Source organism: Gadus chalcogrammus, chromosome 9 (genome assembly GCF_026213295.1).
Source record: "Gadus chalcogrammus isolate NIFS_2021 chromosome 9, NIFS_Gcha_1.0, whole genome shotgun sequence".
In the NCBI taxonomy this organism is placed as follows: domain Eukaryota; kingdom Metazoa; phylum Chordata; class Actinopteri; order Gadiformes; family Gadidae; genus Gadus; species Gadus chalcogrammus.
The window spans coordinates 20771568-20791876 of record NC_079420.1 but is presented as its reverse complement, the minus strand read 5'-3'; the positions used below and the strand labels follow the sequence as shown (position 1 = coordinate 20791876).

Genomic DNA, 20309 nt, shown 5'->3' with positions numbered 1-20309 from the left:
AATCTTTATTTTGCATGTGTACTCCAAAGTCACAAATGTGTAACAGTACATTTGAAATCGTAAATATTTTTTCTACCATTGTAAACACAAAATAGGGTCTACGAGTTCACAAGTCTCTGTGCACAAATCCTATCCTATGCATCACAACTTCAAAGAGCCGTGCAATTGACACTTTTGCTACAATCATTGCAGCGCAGTTGGTGCAAACCACATTCGCACACCCGTGTTTCATAATCTGAGAAACTGCCCAAAATGTGTGCATTCGTAAACCCAAATGTGAACTAATGCATCAGAAGTTGCACATCTGTGAAAAATGTCCTAACAAATAAAATGATATAGAACGCTATGTTGATTCAGCATTTTAATGTGCGAGTGCAAGTGCAAAGTTACAACTGCTCGAATCTGCTCCTGCAAGTCTGTGTTTTTTTTTGCAGGTAGTTTTGCAACACGTCTAGGCGGTACATGTGTAGCAAAAGTGATTTGTATCCGTATGAGGCAGAGCGTCCGTGGGCGGGACAAAATTGCAGCAGTAACCAATGAAAATCGCCGGCAGGGGGTGCATTTTTCTAACTACAATTGGATCATCCAAGCAGACCATTCATTGAAGGACACTTGCGGCATGTTAATGCAATAATTTTGGGGGAATTCAGTTGAACTGAGTGATTTAATTTTACATAATGTAAGATACCCAACTCCGTCGTGTAGGATGCCCTCTTGTCTACTTTCAAGACTCCAGAAAGTAAGAGTTTGATTCATACGGATACGAATCACTTTTTACCCTTGTACCACATCGTGTATCCGCAAGAAAAAAAGCTGAGACTCGTAGTCGTAGCAGTAGATTCGAGCAGTCGAATAACCGATGGACTTGTGCTCGCTCATTAAAATGCTCATTGAACATAGCGATCTCAATAATTTCATTTGTGAGGAAATATTTCACAGATGTGCAACTTCTGATGCATTAGTTCACATTTGGGTTTACGAATGCACAACTTTTGTGCATGTTCTCAGATTATAACTGCGCTGCAATGATTGTAGCAAAAGTAAAAAGCAAAAGTGAACACACATTTGTGACTTTAGAGTACACATGCAAAATAAATATTTAGGACTTCAAATTTACTGTTAGGCCTACACATTTGTCACTTTAGTGTACACATACAAAATCTGCAGTTACAGGTAGCCTAAAGACTTTTGCTACAATACCTTCATAGACCTTAGCTACGACTTGGCAACGGGAGGTATTCTAGTCTGCTCAGCTATGCGCCAAAGAGCTGACGTTATGCATTGTACATATTTATAATTCGAAATTCGTCCCAGCCTTTATACCACAGTTACTCCTGGGTCTATAACCGCGTTGTCTGATTAGTTTAATTCATTTTTCACAATTTACCAGAAGGACGGCGGAGGACGGCGAAGTCCATCCCGCTTATACCATCCCAGGGGAAAAAATACTATAGTTTACTACAGCATTTACTACAGTATACTATGTATTACTTACTATAGTAATATACTACAATATAGTGTGGGATTTACTATAGTAATTTTCCAGACATTGTAGTGTATGGTAAATACTATAGTAAGTTACTACACAGTGAAGTATACTATAGATTACTATACTATACTACAATATAGTGTGGGATTTACTATAGTAATTTTCCAGACATTGTAGTGTACTATGGTAAATACTATAGTAAGTTACTACACAGTGTAGTATACTATAGATTACTATACTATACTACAATAACAGTACAGTATAGATTACTATAGTTAACTATAATATACTTTTTATATATATATATTATATTATATATATTTTCATTATTCTGTAATTTGTCCTAAAATGAATATGTGAAACATAAGCCAAATATTTGTATTATGTGGAGATTTTATTGTAGAAACATAAACCACACATAAATATAAAACATAATGCACAACATGCATAGGCTACAACAGCCAGAATATAATAACAATGAAAGAGAGTACAATTGAAGCCTTACTAACTTTAAACATTTTCTAATACAGGCATCTTGATAAGAATAATTGACTCATCGTGTACGTATATGCATTTGCACAAAATATCATTAGGTTTGCAAAGAAGTATTTCATGGGTCTTTCTGAACTACACAATTTGCTTAGCAGTATTCACCTTAGCGAAATCATCATAGATTCTTAATTGTCTGGAATCCTTTTTGAAATCTAAAAATGTGTAGGTACACCTCTGCACTTGCATGCTGATAAGCAACCACAATTGAGCTTACAAAGTAGTATGGATTTAATGCTACCATGCTCTCCGTTTTTTAGAGCCACACAAGAATTATTGCGTATAAAATTTGCTGCATACATTTCAGTGGTGTATAAAGTGTGGTGGATGAAACATCTTTTGAATTCTTTGACACTGGCCTGTATATAATTTCCAAAGAGAATGGACTCCCCCACTGTAATTACTCTTGTTGTGTAATTCCCGACAACCCGAGCACCACTACCTACTTTGTATGATTTTAACACTGTATTGTCTTTGTTAACAAGTTTGTTGAAAAGATCACAGACATCATCACTGACATTATTGAATAATTCAGTGTGGTGCATTAGTGTTTTTGTGTTAAAAAATCTCTTAGAAATGTGTTCAGGGACTGCCTGTGTACCATTGAACATTTCAGGAAGAGTGCCAATTGTGTCTTCATGAACAAATGAAGAGTTGGCCCACAGCGGACCCCACATGTCAACTGCGTTGCTAAGATGGGTTAAGCAGTGAACATTATAAGATACATAACATTTTCCATAAAGCTCTTGTACCTCGACAACAAAACGCGTAAAACAAGAGGAAGCATGCAAAAGATCAGCTTTTTGGATATTATCCTGGAGGAGTGTGTAGATGGAGAAGACAGGTAATAGCCAGTGATTATAATAAACCGGGGGTAAAACTGTTTTCAAAAGAATGGGGGAATAAAAGAAAATAAATGCCCTCCATTCAGATGCCTTCCAATAGTGTCTCTCGGACAATGACCTTGGACATCTTTTGACTTCATGTGGTGGGTGTATGGTGAGGAGAGAACTGTCAATCTGTTGGATTATTTTTGGTTGCAAATAGAATGGCAAAGCAGAGTTTTTTGAATCACACCAAATACTGACAAATTGTTTTGTTACACCAAGGCAAACACTATGCATATATTCTGGGACAAAATGTTTGATAATGTCGAAATTAGGAAGTAGCAGCAGTTGACTAGGTCCCTTAACCCCATTAACATCTGTGTCTGATTGTATTGCAGCAGATGCCTGATGGGTAGTCTGATCATGTGTTATTAGTTGAGGATACTCAGTAGAGTGAGGATATACACGTGTAAACCCTTTTCCCTTTGGTTCTATTTCTCCCATATGCAGACAAAACCCTCACCCATATCTGCCGTTAAATTGTTCATGTCCATGTACCATGGCACGGGCTGGCGCATCACATATGCAGACACCTGGGGCAACTTTTGTGGTGTGTTTATGACCAGTGTTGTCATGCCAAGAAAACCCTTCTGTGAATAGCTCTTGTAATTCCTTGACAAATGGCCTTAACAGTGTTGGCATTTCGGGTTTAGAACTAAACCAAAGGGAATGTAGAAGAGCATACTTTCCACGGATAGATGGAAGTTCATTGACTGTGCAGATAATTGGCCAAATTGAGTAATTGGATGATTTAAAAACTGAAGCCCCATCAATATTAAATGAAAGTGAAATGTTGTCAAGGGTATCAACAAAGGTTTTAAGTTTTGAGGTGTACATACTTCCACTGTAAATGTCCCCCATGCCCATATTTGTTTTGTTGTCGTTTAAGATCTTGGAAAAAAGTAGTGTTTTGGAAGAGCTCCTTCAGTTGTTGCCGTAAGGGCATTACGAGAAAATTATACCCTTCATTTTTGTTTACTCTTTCATCAACATTTCCGTCACTGCAGCAAGGGGTAAACAACTTACCTATATAATGCGAGCAAATTTTACAGTAATGGTGAATTTCGAATTGTTTACTGCTGTGGGTATCCAAACTCATTGGTAAATTTGGCTTTTCCAGATTGACTCTTCAGATGAAGCTGAATTCCCCTGTGATGATCCACCAGACCATGTTGAGCAAGTGTGTACACACAAAACGCAAAACCACCTAGTTGAAATAGGGAGAACGGAGTGGCATATAAGACTTTATGACAGAATTCTGCATTGATGATTGAGTAATAGGATCCACAGCAAATAGAAAGTAGCTGTTTGTGGCAGCTTGAACTTAAATTACAATTGTACAGTTATAATTTCTTAAAATCCATTCTCTTAATTAACTTTGTGTTTAGTGTGTACACACCATAGACTGTGTATTCATTTGATCATCAAGGTCTCCGTCATCAGAGAATTCAGCTTCAAATCAAGGCCTTGAATCAATCTGGAAGCCAGTGGACAAATAGAGGTTGGCTTAGCTGTAGGGAATTACTTCGACAAAGTGTCGCAAGGAGGCGCTCTTATTCCAGTTTTTCTTACCTCCTCGGTCGAACTTGCTGGCCGTTCCTCTGTTCTCAATTGACTTCTGTACCATCTTGTAGTTTTTGGCACAGGTATAGAAAAATCGGACAAATATCGTTTATAATTTCGTGACATTTTGCAGTTAGACGACTGTCAATGCAGACAAATTTAAACTGAAAACAACAACTGAACAACTGAAAAAGACAACTGTAAACCCGCGAGCGTCTCACGCGCTGCGAGCCTGCGAATGCGGTTGTAAACATATTCTACGCATTCGCAGCGCGTGAGACGTCCGTTGAATATTTGACAGTCGAGTCGTGAGTTTTAGTCGTGAGTTTGCTACGGAAAAATAAAGAAAATGGCAAAATATGCACTATTTGACTTACCGGATGAAGGGGCTGTGGACATAGGCGAAATATCATGGGTGGTAGGCGAAGTAAATTTAAAAGATCCTTTTGTAACGTATAAAGTTAATTGGCCAAACAAGGGAAGGATTGTGTCATGTCCAGGACGGATTATATCAGTCAGTGGTAAGTAACACAAGTTTTTTTCTCCTTTGACTATGTTTATATAAAATATGTGCATAACTACATACACATGGTAATATTTCAATTATCAGGGTAAACGTTTTCGTTTCAAAAACGTTGTTAATTGTTAAGCTCGCAACGGTAGGCATGATAAGGCCCCCTAGCTCGCGGCCTATAATGTGAGGCGCGGGAAGTGTGGGGGAAGTGTGGGGTGCGCGGCCTGGATTTATAGAGAGAAACTTTATTTTGCCCAAAATAATACTAGCATTTTAAACACACATTATGAAAACGTCATAATTTTGACGTTTTCAGACAACAGAGAGGAGTTAGTTTGCAAGAGGAGGCATTATCTTGATGGTGGAGACAAACTCGAAAAAAGTATCGCTGGTGGGTAACTAAAGTTTTATTACAGAAATGTCATCTATGGGCCTTGTGGATGAGTTAAATTAAAATCGTTGAAAAACGAAACTTCATTATGATTTAAAGGATCCTCAGTTAAGTCAATGTAAGAAGAAGAAGAGAAAAAACACAGGTCTTAACGTCTTAATGGAACTGGAAAAGCAAGGTATTGGTGCAGTGATGTACAAATATTCACCGTATGGAAGTGCTTCTTAAAATCAGTGAATTATTGTAATGTGATGTAGCCTAATGTTGTCTGTCATATTGTACACCATGGGGTCGCCAACTGGCCTGCTTTGCCTGGCCTGTCAGATCATTTTGACTTTTTGCTTTCTGTCAACTTATTAAGCATATTAACAAGATTAGATTTGAGTATTCATCTCCTGTTCCGCCTACATTGTCTACTCACTCAGGCTTATCCCCCCTGCTGACCTCTGTTGTACAGTCTTGATGTAACCCTTAACTCTATGTACATCTTCTGTTTGTCATAGGATCATGTCAGCTGAACTCAATTAATGAAACCAGGTAAGATCCACTAATGCAATAAACTGTCTGCACTTAATGTTCTACCTACAATTAAAGTTTTTATTTCCTAACTCTATAGTATAGGGATAGATACAGCAATATATTCCTGTAATCTATCAGCTGTAAGCTTTGTACCCTCTAACTGGCTTCTGTATTTGCCCAGGTGTATGTGAGTCAGTTTTGTTTTTTTAATGGAATTTTTATTTTCAGTGCCATCACCCATCTTGTGAGCTGTTGAGGGAGAACAACCACAGGCTGCCGAGGGAAAATGATTCTCTCAAGGCAAAAATAGCAACATTGAAATGTAATGCTATTGTTGAAAACTTTGTTTTTTTTTACACAAGGGTTTTTCTGTTTTACATGTTAGCTAAAAGGCTATTTGGAATCCTTTGCTCAGTGCTGCCAGACGTTTTGCAGAAGATGGAGGAGTTTCTCCGCTCAGCACCAAGACCAACGACAACACCAATACCAAGACCAAGACCAAGACCAAAACCAGAACCAACACTATCACCAGCACCAACAGCAGTTCCAGCACCAGCAACAGAACACCCATCACCAGCTCCAGGTCCATCATCAGCATCAGCAACAGAGGCCCTGGGCCACTCTGTAAGAATCTGTTTGACTTTATTTGTATAGGTTAAGTTACTTAGTTTCAGTTGCACTGTTTTTCTAAATGCATCAGCCGTACACTCGGTTCATCTAAATGCATATATATATATTATTGAGGCAAGACGCTAGTCTGCTGTATGTTGAAGTAGATTTGTGGTAATGTTATCTACTTGCATTAAAGGTCATTCCAAAAGGACGTGTGGAGCGCTGCTCCTTCCAAAGCCCCCAGAAGTTCATAAATGATCTCCTACATGGGATGTATACCAGGGAATATATGGCAGGCCATTCAGTGACTGGCCAGTCATCCAGCAGCTGCACAGAAGGAAAACCTGGCGTAGCCAAACAGGACCTTGTTGAAATAACAAGTAGGTATATAGAAATGAGAAAAGATGTTGGTTGAGTGATACCCTCATTCTCATCTTTCGTGTATGTGTTTGTTTGTGTGTGTGTATTCCCACAGATCCTGCTAAGTTTAAGTTCACCTACATAACTGATACGAACATAAAAGCATTTATACGACAAAAGCTGAACAATGCTGCCAAATTTCAGAAACAATAAATTATCAACTGTTTAAAGAAAGTTAAACTTTTGTTATATTTTTTTTGTATTTTAGCAGTCTGTAGAAAACACTGTGTTAATGGTGGTTGTAGGCCTAATTTATGTGCAGTGAATTATTGTTACAGCACTATGGTTAAAAATGGCAACAACAAAAAGTGATACAGTTGAAAATATCCATTAGGTAAAGTACAATGACATAGTTAAAAGAACAACAAAATACTGCATAATGCAGTTATTGTAATGCAGTATATATAGTACTATGGTATCGTAATTATAGTATTCTATAGCAAAATAAAAGTATAATAAAAGTTCTGTAATTTACTTCAGTAGATTGTAGTTTATGTAGTAAACTGTAGTCGTATATAATGTAGTATACCGTAGTAATAAACCGTTGTTTTCAAACGCACAGAGTGGCTTGCCACGCTTTTTTAATCACTTGTGATAGGGTGACCAGATGTCCAGGTTTTGCCAGGACCGTCCCAATTTTGAGTTGCGTGTCCTGAGTCTGGATAAAAGCCAAAGGCCGCTAAAATGTTTACATAGCCAACGTGATCTAATTATAGCCCGATCATTAACTTCGATGGGGTCAGTTGTGCTCCTTTTTTCTGTGGAATACTTCATGCGGCCCAGCCTCACCCAGACTCTACCTCCAGGGACCCCCAGGTAAGTTGAGTTTGAGACCCCTGCTCTAGGGTCTATAGCATATAACCGCGTTGTCTGATTACAGTTTAATTCATTTTTCACAATTTACCAGCTCTCGTTTTGAAGACCGAATCACCATGCAATTTGTTTCAATGGGAATAGCCACGGTCTATTTATAATTTGAAATTCGTCCCAGCCTTTATATCACAGATACTATAGGGTCATATAGCATGTAACCACATTTTCTGATTACACTTTAATTCATTTTTCACCATTAACCAGCCCTCGTTTTGAAAACTGAACAGATAATTTGACTGGAACTACTAAGCAGGTGTCTTATATCAGGGGTTAATGCACACCCTGCAGCAGATCAGAATCGAGTATTCCCCCAGACCATGGTATAAATTGAAAATAAATACAAGTTTATTGAACATATAACATACAAATGTAGCTTAATTAAGACTTCTATTCAAATATTGCACAAACATGTTTGAAACGTGTCCTATGTTCTCTGTGGGGTGCAGCTTGGTGTAGCTGATGAACTGGCGTCTCAGTTTCCTCAGTTCAGCCATGTTGAAGCTCCTGGTGTATTCAATGTAATAACATCAGGTTAAGGACAGATTGTGTGTTCATTCATGTGACAAAACGCTTGGAAGCTGTTAACCTTATTTGACCAAAGTAATATAGGACACATAAAAGCGCCATAAGGATGAAACAAAAAAGTTGTCTGATGACCAGTTTACTTTCCAGGGCTAACATTTTCAAATTGAGCCAGCAGGGAATATCAAAGTGCTTGCTACTGAAAATGACTCACCGAAGTCGTGCTAATCGAATTGAGCTCCGTTCAGAAATTCAACTGCGTGCCGTCTCTCTGAGCCATCAGCAGCCTTCAGCTGACTCCCATTAAAACGTACGCTCTTTGATGCGTGGCCCCATCATTTACACCAGCTGCTCTACTCAGACGTCTGCTCAATTGGTATAAGGGGAGTGTCCCTACTGCAAGTATATAACCTACCTGGGGTTGCAGCTGGGAAGGCTAGTTTACTTCACCGGTTTTGCATTACCCCAATATATAATATGGATATGAATAGCTGCATAACAAAAAAATACAGTTTCACATATAGCAATTTTCTAGATCTTAAATATTTAAAAGGATATCTTGTCTGTGGTTCCAGGAACAGTGATGAGATCACCAGGAATGCTTGTCTTCTGAGCATTGAGAATAGCCTGAAACGAAGAAGTAAAACTGTATTTTTTTTTACACATACATAGCAATGGACTTGAAGCTAAAGTAATCAGTGGGACACACATCAATGTACTGTGGGTAATTGTGTACATGTGTTGTTAATAAGCAGTCTGACCCGTAGGTCAAACGAATTAAAGACAGCCTGAGAGCTTACCATCAACACCTCCTGTGTCACCTTGTCCAACTCGTATAAGAAGTTAGTAGAGGACAGCGGTTGCTGCAGAAAAAGACAAGCCAGTAAACACCCATATATTCATGCTGTGTCTGTTTCTGGATAAAAAGCCCATTCAAGTGGAGACCCCAATGGACGTACATTCCTAGGGGGCCTGTGTGACTCACACTCAGGGTGGACTGGTTCTGCGGGGGAGCTTTCCTCTTGAAGACGGCGTCGGAGATGCCGTCGAAGGGGAGCGTGTCCTCCTGCTGGATGGTGAACAGAGGGCTGTCCCATCGGTTCCTGGAGTCGGGAGCTTCAAACCGCAGCACCAGAGCATCCAGGCTACAAAGGAACCACAACACCAGCAAGTAAACAGGCTGACGTCAGGAGGATTTCTCTTCCAAACTCAGCGGATGAGAGATCAAGGAGATGTAATTGCTTAGTGTTGGAGCATACGCGTAAAGGGATACAAGACTTCAAATAGGGTGCTTCTTACATCTCTTGGGTGTACTGCTCCTTGGGCTCTCTGCTGCTATTCCATGCTGAGCTCACTTCAACTGAGGTCAGACAGTAAACCTGTATAAAAGACCATCCATTAAATCATAGACGAGAAGAGGGTTCGACAGCCAAGGAACAAGTCATCGACCACCGGGTCCACTATAGATTATTCAACCTAAGTCTGTATCTCGCTGTATTACATCCTGGAATAAACCATCTATTCAACCCTCTGATCCAACCTGTCAAGCTGCTTTGATTTCGACTTCAAGAATTACTACTACGACTGAAAATACACAACGCAGAGTCTGTCCGAACCGTTTAGAAATAAGCTGAAATCTAACATGGATGTGATGTGAACAGTGGTTTAGGTCTGTTTTTGAGTTATTTTACCGTGGTCATACTTACTACACAGTGGGGTGTCTGTGTGTGTTTGATGAGGCAGAAGAGTTCATATCTATACCCTGTAGAGTGCAAGGAGTAGAATGAGAATAACAAGGGTCTTCATGCATGCAGTTTTTCCTTTGTATCAAGTGGTATGCTTACCTTTGATGTAATTCAACGAATCCAAAATGACAATATCTTCCTTGTTGATCTTCCTAAGCAACAAATGGCACAATTAACAGATAGATAACAGTTATAGCACTATATGATTCCATTACAAGATCAAACACATTATCAAATGTGGAAAATCGAACCTCTCAACTTCAGCTTTCAGAGAACCTCTCACATTTTTCTCTCTTGGTGACTCTGTAACACACCCAGCAATCATTTCGTGGTGGGCTAAACAGTAACTTATCACGGGAATAATTGATTTGGAATCAAAACATTAGGCAACATAATTATAAAGTTTCACTTGGATAAATCTGACATCACCAACATAACACTAATGCCATAGCTGGCAGTCCCATTATGTGTATAACGTTATAATAAATATTTGTATACGACCCAGATAGCCAACTGTTATAATAATACAACCAGAACGGTTGATTTGTTTAGATTTTGTGGTCCTACCTGCATAAACAGTATTCTTTTCAATGCGCATGGTCCCATCCCCTACAATGTGGACCTTTCTTTCTGTGTTCTTCTCAAAATAATCCTTTATTTCATTAGCCCTGCGAGTTTTACCACTGCTGGGGAACCCACACATCACTATTAGGGGCATCGTATTCACCTGCTCCACCAACAAGCTGTTCTGATATAAAAGTTTGTCAGATTGGATGTAGCATGTTACCGATTAAAACTGCCTAACCCGGAAGCGAAAGGAGCCTGACGCCCCGTTTATGTCTTTTACCGTCGTTGCCATTTTGGGTTATCGCCACTACAGGGCGCCATAACATTAGATTCACCTAGCTTTTACGGTCATTGTTGTAATATAATTAGTCGCACATTAACTAATGTCAAAATCGGTTATACCTTTACATGTCATTCTCAATTTAAAACAATTGAATTATAGGCGATAAGCGATGAAACATGGGTAGGTAACTTTGTTTATTACATGATATAAACGCATCACATGCCATGACAATTCTTAACAAATGCATAATATTTCAACAATAACATAATTCACATGGTCAGAATATCAAGAATTTACGTCAAACACAATAAGACACTATATCTTTTTTAAAAAAGCACATTGAACATTTCGTTTACAATGTTTTCGCTTTACTTTATGAATATTATCCAATAATTAGATTATGTGTTATAAATGTCACATTGCAAGCATGGTTTTTGTTCATATTCAAGCAGGATCTCGTTTTCTATAATAGAAGTGAGAAAATACATGTTGCACATTACAAACAGCAGCAACAACAATAATTATAATCATTATGGTAAAATAATAATATACAAACCTTTCCAAATCACGTTTCTGTTGTCCTTGTAGAACAATTTTTAACTCTTGTATCATATGTTCCCTCATATCTTCAGCGTTCATTTGGATGGGGTTATCCAAATCTCTGTAGGCAGGGTCCATAATAGAGCTGTCCACAATGCTTTTCTTGCCCATGAAGTGACCTTATGAAACCAACAATTTAATCGTAACAAGTTATATAAAACAAATGGAAAATAAAAATAATCACAATAATTATTACTAAATAAAAATGAATGCTAAAAATAAAGATAATAATAATAATAATAATAATAGTTATTATAATTATTATCATTTAAAAATACGACAAATGTAATAATAAATGCAAAGAGATACACTCACCTGTTGCCCATAGATTTCCCCTGGGGTTCATTTTGATCTTTGAAACTTTATTTCTGAGTTCAGTTAAATCAAGAGTCATGGAAGAGGTCACGGTGAAGTATGTGATGAGAATAAAAGACAGACCTCCTGTTCGGCAAGCGACTGCCATTACAGAAGCCATCACTGAATAAGGGTCTGGTATTCAGGTGTGATGCTGCGGAGGGCCAGTCCTCTTCACCTTTCTGCGGCTCTGTCAGTTCAGAAGCTGCACTTATACAGGGATAGGATGGGCTTAACATTCTGATTGGATGGAGTCATCCATCACTGGTTGGTGGGTTCTTCACTGGATGTAACAGAAGCTTGCCCTTTCTTCTCATCCTGCGAGGTTCTGCTCAGCGGGCACATCTCACTACATACCATAATTAAGCACCTTCCAGAAGACGCATCAAAACATGTTAACCATCTGAAAGGTCTTTTATGGCAGAGAATAATGCAGGCTGAAATGCTTGGGTACTTGACGGTTGCTGTGCTGGCCTTTTATTATGGAAACGCCAAGCCTCCAGATTCTCTTTCACAGGCGTTCAACATGCCGCACTGTGTGTGGAGTCATTCAATGAAACATTACATACAAGGACAGAGAGAGCGTCAATTAAATGCACCAATTTATTCATTAGTATTTGGAGTAAAGATGTGAGCAAGGCACAAGGGCCACTGCATGCAGCAACAGATGTTGGCTTAAAGTAACGCTGCCAATGACATGTTACATTATAGCTACTCTATACGTACACAAACGATTGTACAAATTGCCGCACAATGTATCAAAAAGTACAAATGTCTTCAACAAGCATTACAAAGAAAAGAAAGAGATTTCACTTTGGCCTGTGCAGGTCAATAGGTGAGGGTGTATTTTCTTACCAGGTTGGTTTGAAGGCAGAGGCCTAAGACAGAAAACGGACAGCTGCTCATGCCTCTTACACTGAAAGTTAACCCACTGATCTGGTCAATATGACCCAATACTTTACACATCAAATCCCAAACAATTATTTATAGATATAGTGTGGGAGATAACATCCGCTGCTATACTCATTCAACATTGCACACCCCCTGCCAACACAGACATACAATGTTTAAACAATCCCTCTTGATTTCCGAGGGGGAAACCGTAATGTGGGCGGTACGACCCAGGCAAATGCAATCAAATCCATCAGGGCTGATATTCATCCAATATCCAGATTGTGTTTGTAATTTAGACCTTATTCAGAGGTGTGTGGAACACAGTCAACCATTCCCGCTCTGAAGAGGTGTGCTCAACTTGTTTACTCCATCTCTGTCAAATCATTTTCTAAAAACCACGAGAACATTTCATCAATATGAAAAAAAAAAAAAAAAAAGCAACAGTCATGCAGCCTGGGAAACGTTCCCATTTCCCATTTTCTATCCGTTCTGCATATTCTCCATACCCTGATCTTCATAGTCTCCCTTCACGTTCCTGGATTCTACACGTTGAGGTATTTAATACTGCTTTACTGGACCTTCTCGTTACCTCCGCGGCGTTCTAAACTCTCAGGTTACCTACTGTAATTAAAAAAAGACAGACGGCAGAACAATGTGCAACAATAACTGCAATACATTAACAATTAAAACAGGTTGAAGGTAGTCGAGCACAAACAAATATGTGGGCCCACACACACATGTGGGTCCACACACAGATGCACATACACAAGTTCATACATAGCCATAGCTGTACATGAAGCCACAGATGGCTATGTAACACAAGGTAGAACATGGGCCTCATCTTGCAGAGATATTTTGGTTGATGCAAAACTAACGGCTTTTCAAATGTATACTGAAATATAACATCTTGTAATAAAATGTGTCTATATTTGTGTAAATATTTAACTTATAAACGTATATTTGTCATTCTACCACCGTGTTCAATCAGAGTTGAATCCATGGATCTGAATCTCATTCAGAGAGCATAATGTGCAGCGGTAAATGATGCTTGAATATAAATGTGTACATTTTTAACAGATGGCTGGGGAAACAAAGAAAGCCCTCCGCTCAAAAAAAAAAAAAGGACATACCCTGAGTCTCCTTTAAGGATGGTTCAAACCATTTAACAAAAGGAAGAAAGGCAAACAATTGTCAGCTCTACCGTGACAGTGGTTCAATCCCAGCACTTCTCAACATATCACACACACTAATGTGCAAACATAAAATATGACGGAGACATGAACTCATGTTTCCCGTTACCGCATAAATACTGTGGTTCGAGACACGCCAGGATCTTGTTTCGAATTAACGACCTGGGACCCCAAAACGACGTACCGCCTTCGCGCACAACATCAAAACAATGCATAATCGCCTTCGGTAAGCTGCTCAGAAAAAGGTGGCCACGGCTTGCCTCTTAACTTCTGTGGAGCGCCAGACTGTGTGAGGAGCTTGAGGCGCCCCGCCCTAAATCACCGTCCTCGTCACAGTGGGACCCCGGTGGCTCCTGGGCTCGTGACGGCTCCGTGTCGGGGGGCCCTGCTCCCGAGTCCTTCACGGGGCCGGCGGCGGGGCCCGGCGGCAATCCGAGCGGCGGCGGCGGGCCCCCCGGCTCCTTCTCCCCGGCCTCCGAGTCCTCCGTCTTGGCCCGGGGGTCTTTCACCTTGTGCACGATGAACAGGTGGCGGTGGAGCGCGGGCGGGGACGTGAAGCAGAGGCCGCAGTGCAGGCACTGCGGGCTGTGCTCCTCCGTCTTGTGCTGGGGGATGTGCTGCTGGAAACGGGCGCCGTCCTCCGTGGTGAAGCCGCACTTGGAGCAGCGGTACTGGGCCTTGGGCCGCTTGGCTGAGGAGACGTCTGGGTCATCTGTTGGTTCCTCCTGGCTCGCCTCCTGGGCGCCCGCAGCGGGCCTTTTAGAGAGGGAACCCTGCAGGGCAAAAGCAAGCCGCCAGGTGAGTATCTGCAGACATTGTAATTTAATGAGTCTGTAGTCAAGGATGCATGAACATTACCTCTCCCGAGGGCTTGATGCCTTCTTGTACAGCTGTCTTAGGCATTAGATTCAGGTCGGGGTTTTTAATGCCATGCATAAGACTGATGTGGTTCTTTAACATCACACAGGTGGCAAATATAGTCTTTGTATCTGTGCAATACCTAGAGATAAGAGAATCATATCAAAACAGCAAAAAAGGTTATTTAAAAGAATCAAGACTGGTGAACATATATATTTATTTGTTGAGAATTGCAAATGAGATGATGAACTTCTTACCAACAAGTGTAACTTTTCCTCTTTCCGTTGTGATCGTTACGAATATGTCTCCTTAGGCTGGTTGAGGAGTTAAACGACCTCTCACACTGTCGGCATGGAAACCTTTTTAATGACTGGGGGAGAAAACGCACATCGACATTTAAATGAGTCAAAAGCTGAAGATAGAAAGTAAAGTACAATTATCATCTGGTGTTTGGGAATTTTAATGCCAAACCAAGTAAATTTAGCTTCAGCCTTTACAATTCAAATTTAAACAAATGTAGACAACTTCCACAAAGGTTAAAAACATCAAGCAAGGCCGTCTAGAGATGTTTCCACAAGTGATTACCCTTCCATGGTGGTCCTTCATGTGTAACACATAGGCGTCTCGGTCAGGGAACCCCTGGAGACACTCCCCGCACGTCCAGCCTGTAGGCTGGCCCCGGGGCTTGACCCGATGCTCCACCTCCCTACTGGGGGCCTCCCTACTGGGGGCCTCTCTGCTGGGAGCCTCTCTGCTGGGGGCTACCCTGTGTTTAGCCAGGCTGGGGACCTTGAGCCGCTGGACTTTAGGCACTGAAGGCCGGGCTGCCGGGCTTTGTTTTTTGGGCTCTTCCCTCAACGTCCCACCGTGCGCGCTCTAAAAGGAGAAACGGTAGAAACACGAAGCATGACATCCACCATGTGTTGACACTGAATTTGATATTTCAGTGGTGTGGAGAAATAGGCGGAGGCAAACCTTAAAGTGCTGCATAAGCAAATGCTTCAGGGGTAAAACAGAAGTGCACTCGGGGCACTTGAAGACACACGTGGCCCGTGTGTCTGCGTTCTGATAGAAGTGCTGGAACAGTAATTGCTTTTTCTTGAACATGGTCTCACATGAACACTTAAAGATTAACCTGCAACCAAGGTAGAGAAAAACAGTAAAGAGGCCATGCTGGTTATCAAGTCAACGCTGAGCTACAAGGAGTCTCCCAAGGTGGGAGTAGGCGGATAACTCACTGGGCGGAAGTTTCGCTAACGTTGTGTTTGTTTTTCATGTGAATTTCGCAGCCGTCCGATGACTTAAAGGCCACTGGACAGCTGGAGCACTTATACAAGACCACACAATGTTTCTCCTCGATGTGATTCTTCTGGCCTTGAACCGTCTTGAAAACCATTTCACAGTGAAGACACCTGAAAGCACAAGAAACAAAGAGTGAAATTTGTTTGACATGAGATCTTTTAAGGCCAGACGTTGAGAGGGCTGATTGGGCATGCGTTTCGGCGTGACTTACTTGTACCATGCCTTGCGTGCAAAGTGAAGGCAGTTTTCCCTCACATGCTTCTGTATGTCTGCAGAGCGGCTGGCGGCCCCGCACTCGGGGCAGCAGTAGGGGGCCTTGTGCGTGTGGATGCGTTGGTGAGCCCTGAAGCTGCACTTATTAGGTAACAACATTGAGCACACCTCGCATACCTTGCACAAAACAAGAAAAGTGTTTTTACATCATAGAAGCATGAAGAAGACAACACAGGGGTTACGTAACTTTTCAGGAATTTGATATTATTTGGACTTATCTATATTTACTGCAAATAACTGAATAGTAGTAATAGGGTTATATCAGTGGACATTTTTGTGGTGTTTTAAGCTTTTGTATTGGAGCAACCGCCACACATTTATTCAGTGATATTTAGAGCGTGTTATTTTTGTTCTATGCGCTTACAAATCGGTCAACATCCTTGTCAGAATGTCCACTCACCAGACGGTCCACATCTTCAGAGAGTCTCTGGTAGTGGCCTGCGAGCGCTTTGTAGTCAGACAACTGCTTGTTGCACTCAACGCAGCGCAGCCTGTGCCTGATGAAGCTGTCCGGGTACAGGGGCATGACCGGCTGGCCGGCGGCCGCAGACGCCGGCGGCGGCGACCCAGCGCTCCCTGCCGCCGGCGCCACTGGCGCCGCCACGCCGCCCAGCGGCACGAACATGTGTTCCTCGGCGATGGGCTTCACGTGCAGCTGCGTGCACTGCATCACCGTGCCGGCGCTCTTGTGCTCCCGCGCGTGCGCCAGCAACGCGCAGCGGTTGAAGAACACCATGGTCTTGGCGCAGTGCGTGCACGACACCTCGATGTGCACGCTGCGCCGGCCCTGGTGGAAGGCCAGGCTCCTCTCCAGGCCGAAGGCGTCGCCGCACTCTAGGCAGCAGTACCCCCGCGGCGGCAGGCCCAGGTCGCTGCCCGGCGGGGGGTTCAGGTCGGGCACGTACGTGGGCACGGGGTTGCCGTTGTTCAGCAGTCTGCTCAGGGTGCCCGCCGCACTGCTGGGGATGGACGCCCGCTGGTGGGGCTGAGGGCTGGGGGCTTTGACCTGGTGCACCAGGGGGGCCGTGCTGCACAGCGTGGAGGGGGGGGAAGAGGAGGAGGAGGAGGAGGAGGTGAGAGCGGGCTGGGCGGGGAGCTGGCCGGCGGAGCGCACGGCGACCGAGGCGGCCACGCTGTGCGGCACCAGGTTGAGGTTGGCCAGGTGCATCGCTTTGGGTAGGAAGGTGGGACCAGCGGGGCGGCCCGTCTGACCCGGAGCTATTCTCCTCAGCTTCTGGTTTTGATGTGCGGCCGACCCCTTGGAAGCAGCGCTTGTGTTGACGGTCGCTGACCTCTTAGAGCGGCCCTCTGTTTTGTTGGGGGCGCGGGTCGATGAAGGAGCATTGCTCGTAGTACTGGTATTTAAAGCAGGGACAGGAGCATGCATTCTGACGGCGTTCTCAGCCGCCACGGGGAGAGTTTGGAGCGGGGATGACAGGCCGTAGGAGTCCTCGCTGACCTGGCTGCGCGACGGGGACGACTCGCAGGCCGAATGAAGCTCGTCCGTCTCCGAGTCGGGCCGCACGCTGGTGACCGTGCGCTTGATCTGTCCGGAGATGGTCTTGATGGTTTTTATCCGGACCTTGGGTATGGCCAGCGGCGAGCCGGAGCCCACCGCCGAGGGGACCCTGTCGCTGCTTTCACTGCACACGCTCATGGGACTGTCGGAGGGCCTCGCCGACCGCTTGACCGCGTCCAGGGGACTCCTGGGACTACAGGGGGAAGGGGGAAACCGGGGGCTGGCCTTCACACAGTCATTGTGCATGAAGGAGGGGTCTTTAGTACAGGGTTGCTCACTGGGAACTGTTTGCGTATTCAGAGCTGCCAGTGCTTCAAGGCAAGAGGATAATTTAGATGCTTGGGACTTGACGAACGGACAAGGAGAGGGAATGTCAGAGTTTGAGATGGTACTGGAGTTGCTCTCAAATTTAATTTCACCATTTTCAGGTGTTTGTGCGCTATTGTGTGAGTTCATTTGGTCTGTAAAATACATTTCAGGTGAGTCCATTCCTTTGAAATGTTCTGCTATGCCGAGCTCTGCTTTATTGTGCTTGTTATTGGGAACGCCACAATCCTTAGGGAAAGTGTCAAACATACTGAGAGATGGCCTTCTTTGATTGTCTGACAAAGGTTCAACCAAAACTGAGGCTTCAGGGAAATAGGGTCTCTCTTGTTTTGGATTAATACTGTCATTCGCGCTCGGCGTGTCCTCAGACTCAGGACTCGAGATAGGACTGAATTGAGTAAAAGACTCGGAAAAGGGTAACTTTGCTTCAGATCTATGCTGAACAGGCATCCTTCCCAGAAATTCCCTACTGGCATCCCCGTTCAGTGGAGATGCATAGGATTTGGAAAAGCCACCATTGCTTGACTCACTGGAATCAGTGGAGGATCCAGGTACCCTGAATCCATTCTGCAAGTTGGGTACTGAGTGCAGCTTCTGGGCAAAACCATCCAAACACTCCTGCCGACTAGTGTTTTTCACAATTACACTTACGGCGGGAACATCTGCCGGAGTGACAGCTTGGTGAACCAATAGGTGATCATCCAGACATACCCCTGTGTGTTTCAGCTGCCCCCCTGGATCCTCGTGGCTCTCCTGCCCATGCTCTTTGGCATCTAACCCTGTAGCATCTGGAATGTCAAAGGCAGCCAGAAGATCATCAAAATCCGGGGTTTTCATGTCACCCATGTCTGGGAGGTATCACATACCTGGAAAAGCAAACAAATATAACCGGTTAGAGAGCATTCCCATTCGTCATTAAACACAATTATACTTTGCTTTAAAGTGGCTGATGTAATTGTTTTAGTGATAGAGTTATGTGTTATTTGGGTTATAGTTTGAGCTGAATATTTGCAAACTAAGAAAGCAGTAGCTCGCATATTAACATGTAATATACATTGTGTTATTATCAAAGAAGTTGGGTCTAAATCCTCGAAATACAACTGTTTTGGAGCCTACGACCCAGGTAGTAGACTATATGGGTTGATGCAAAACATTAGCTGAATTAGCAACTAGCTAGCAACACAGCAATGAGACACATCGTACAGCGTTTGATGATCACGCAGTGTGCCATATACAACTGACAATGCCATTATTCATGGTCAAAATCCCACTGAACTCACCATTGGCTCCAATGAGTATTAACACGTTAAAAACTAGGACTGACAGAATAGGTTGTTGGCTGACAGTTAGCGTTAGCCACGGTCCTCTATGCTCTGATAGCATTTAAGTTGGCTTCGTCTTGTATTCCTTCCTTCTCTTAGCTAGCTACAAAGCTAGACACACCCCTTCCTGCTTGTGATGCACGTACTACCCGCACGGGCTTGGAGGGGATTCTGGAATGTAGCGTTACCCCGGTCTACAGCAACGCATTCACCGCTCTCAAACTTCCAACGAGTGTGCGCTGTTAACAGTCCCAAAAACGAAGGAATAAACCATGAAAACCACAATAACAATGAGAATAATTGTTAAAGTTTTGACGAAGATTTTGACAAAGCACCATATGAACATTTATCTAAAACGGATATCACATCAGAAGTCCCTCCCTCTGTCTCGTCAGTAACGGTCATTGTGAGCATCCCGTTCAAGGCGTTCCGTAGTGAGGTGAGCGTCTCGGAACGAGGTTCGAATCTCACTGCCCGATGCTGCTTCGGGCAGTGAGATTGTGCTGAATAAATAAATGTATTCAGCACAATCGTTTTGGTTCATACTTAACCCGAAGCAAATATGGAGGTAATAATATGTACATAACATCAATTATAATGGCTTATAAAACACCAACGGATTTTTTTTTTGTGTGTGTGTTTGTGTGTGTGTGCGCGTGTGTGTGTGTGTGTGTGTGTGTGTATGTCCGTTGGTGTTTTATAATCCAATATAATTGATGTTATATTCATATTATTA

General features: G+C 42.7%; 2 protein-coding genes and 1 long non-coding RNA gene across 4 annotated transcripts; 1 reads left to right on the top strand and 2 right to left on the bottom strand.

Moving 5' to 3' along the window:
* Nucleotides 1-5936: 5936 nt before the first annotated feature.
* Nucleotides 5937-7078, top strand: LOC130389555 (uncharacterized). Its single transcript, XR_008896568.1, has 4 exons — nucleotides 5937-6234; nucleotides 6328-6536; nucleotides 6721-6904; nucleotides 7000-7078. It is a non-coding gene; the product is annotated as an uncharacterized LOC130389555 (long non-coding RNA).
* A 284-nt stretch (nucleotides 7079-7362) lies between these two features.
* kti12 (KTI12 chromatin associated homolog) lies at nucleotides 7363-10903 on the bottom strand. 2 transcript variants are annotated; one of them, XM_056599385.1, is made up of 9 exons: nucleotides 10652-10903; nucleotides 10336-10387; nucleotides 10184-10236; nucleotides 10031-10101; nucleotides 9639-9718; nucleotides 9325-9484; nucleotides 9140-9202; nucleotides 8898-8966; nucleotides 7363-8335 (listed from the first exon to the last, which is right to left on the bottom strand). In XM_056599385.1, the coding sequence occupies exons 1-9, from the start codon at nucleotides 10800-10802 to the stop codon at nucleotides 8192-8194; spliced, it is 843 nt and encodes a 280-aa protein (XP_056455360.1). In that variant the 5' UTR covers nucleotides 10803-10903; the 3' UTR covers nucleotides 7363-8191. The 2 variants fall into 2 exon arrangements, with proteins under 2 accessions (XP_056455360.1, XP_056455361.1); XM_056599386.1 differs by having other exon boundaries at nucleotides 7368-8335; nucleotides 10046-10101.
* Nucleotides 10904-11856: 953 nt separating this feature from the next.
* Nucleotides 11857-19945, bottom strand: znf592 (zinc finger protein 592). Its single transcript, XM_056599133.1, has 9 exons — nucleotides 19532-19945; nucleotides 16806-19117; nucleotides 16344-16522; nucleotides 16069-16242; nucleotides 15806-15965; nucleotides 15416-15706; nucleotides 15088-15200; nucleotides 14831-14972; nucleotides 11857-14745 (listed from the first exon to the last, which is right to left on the bottom strand). Exons 2-9 carry the CDS (start codon nucleotides 19095-19097, stop codon nucleotides 14236-14238), a joined length of 3861 nt encoding a protein of 1286 aa, XP_056455108.1. The 5' UTR covers nucleotides 19098-19117; nucleotides 19532-19945; the 3' UTR covers nucleotides 11857-14235.
* Between the last annotated feature and the right edge of the window lie 364 nt (nucleotides 19946-20309).

Coding starts and splice junctions, on each gene's coding strand:
- znf592 (XM_056599133.1), bottom strand. CDS start 19,097: ATGGGTGACATGAAAACCCCGGATTTTGATGATCTTCTGGCTGCCTTT. Junction 16,243..16,343: donor GCACGCAAGGCATGGTACAA/GTAAGTCACGCC, acceptor TTGTGCTTTCAG/GTGTCTTCACTGTGAAATGG. Junction 15,201..15,415: donor TGAAGGACCACCATGGAAGG/GTAATCACTTGT, acceptor TTTCTCCCCCAG/TCATTAAAAAGGTTTCCATG.
- kti12 (XM_056599385.1), bottom strand. CDS start 10,802: ATGCCCCTAATAGTGATGTGTGGGTTCCCCAGCAGTGGTAAAACTCGC. Junction 9,203..9,324: donor AGAACCAGTCCACCCTGAGT/GTGAGTCACACA, acceptor CTTTTTCTGCAG/CAACCGCTGTCCTCTACTAA. Junction 8,336..8,897: donor TTCCTGGAACCACAGACAAG/ATATCCTTTTAA, acceptor TGATGTTATTAC/ATTGAATACACCAGGAGCTT.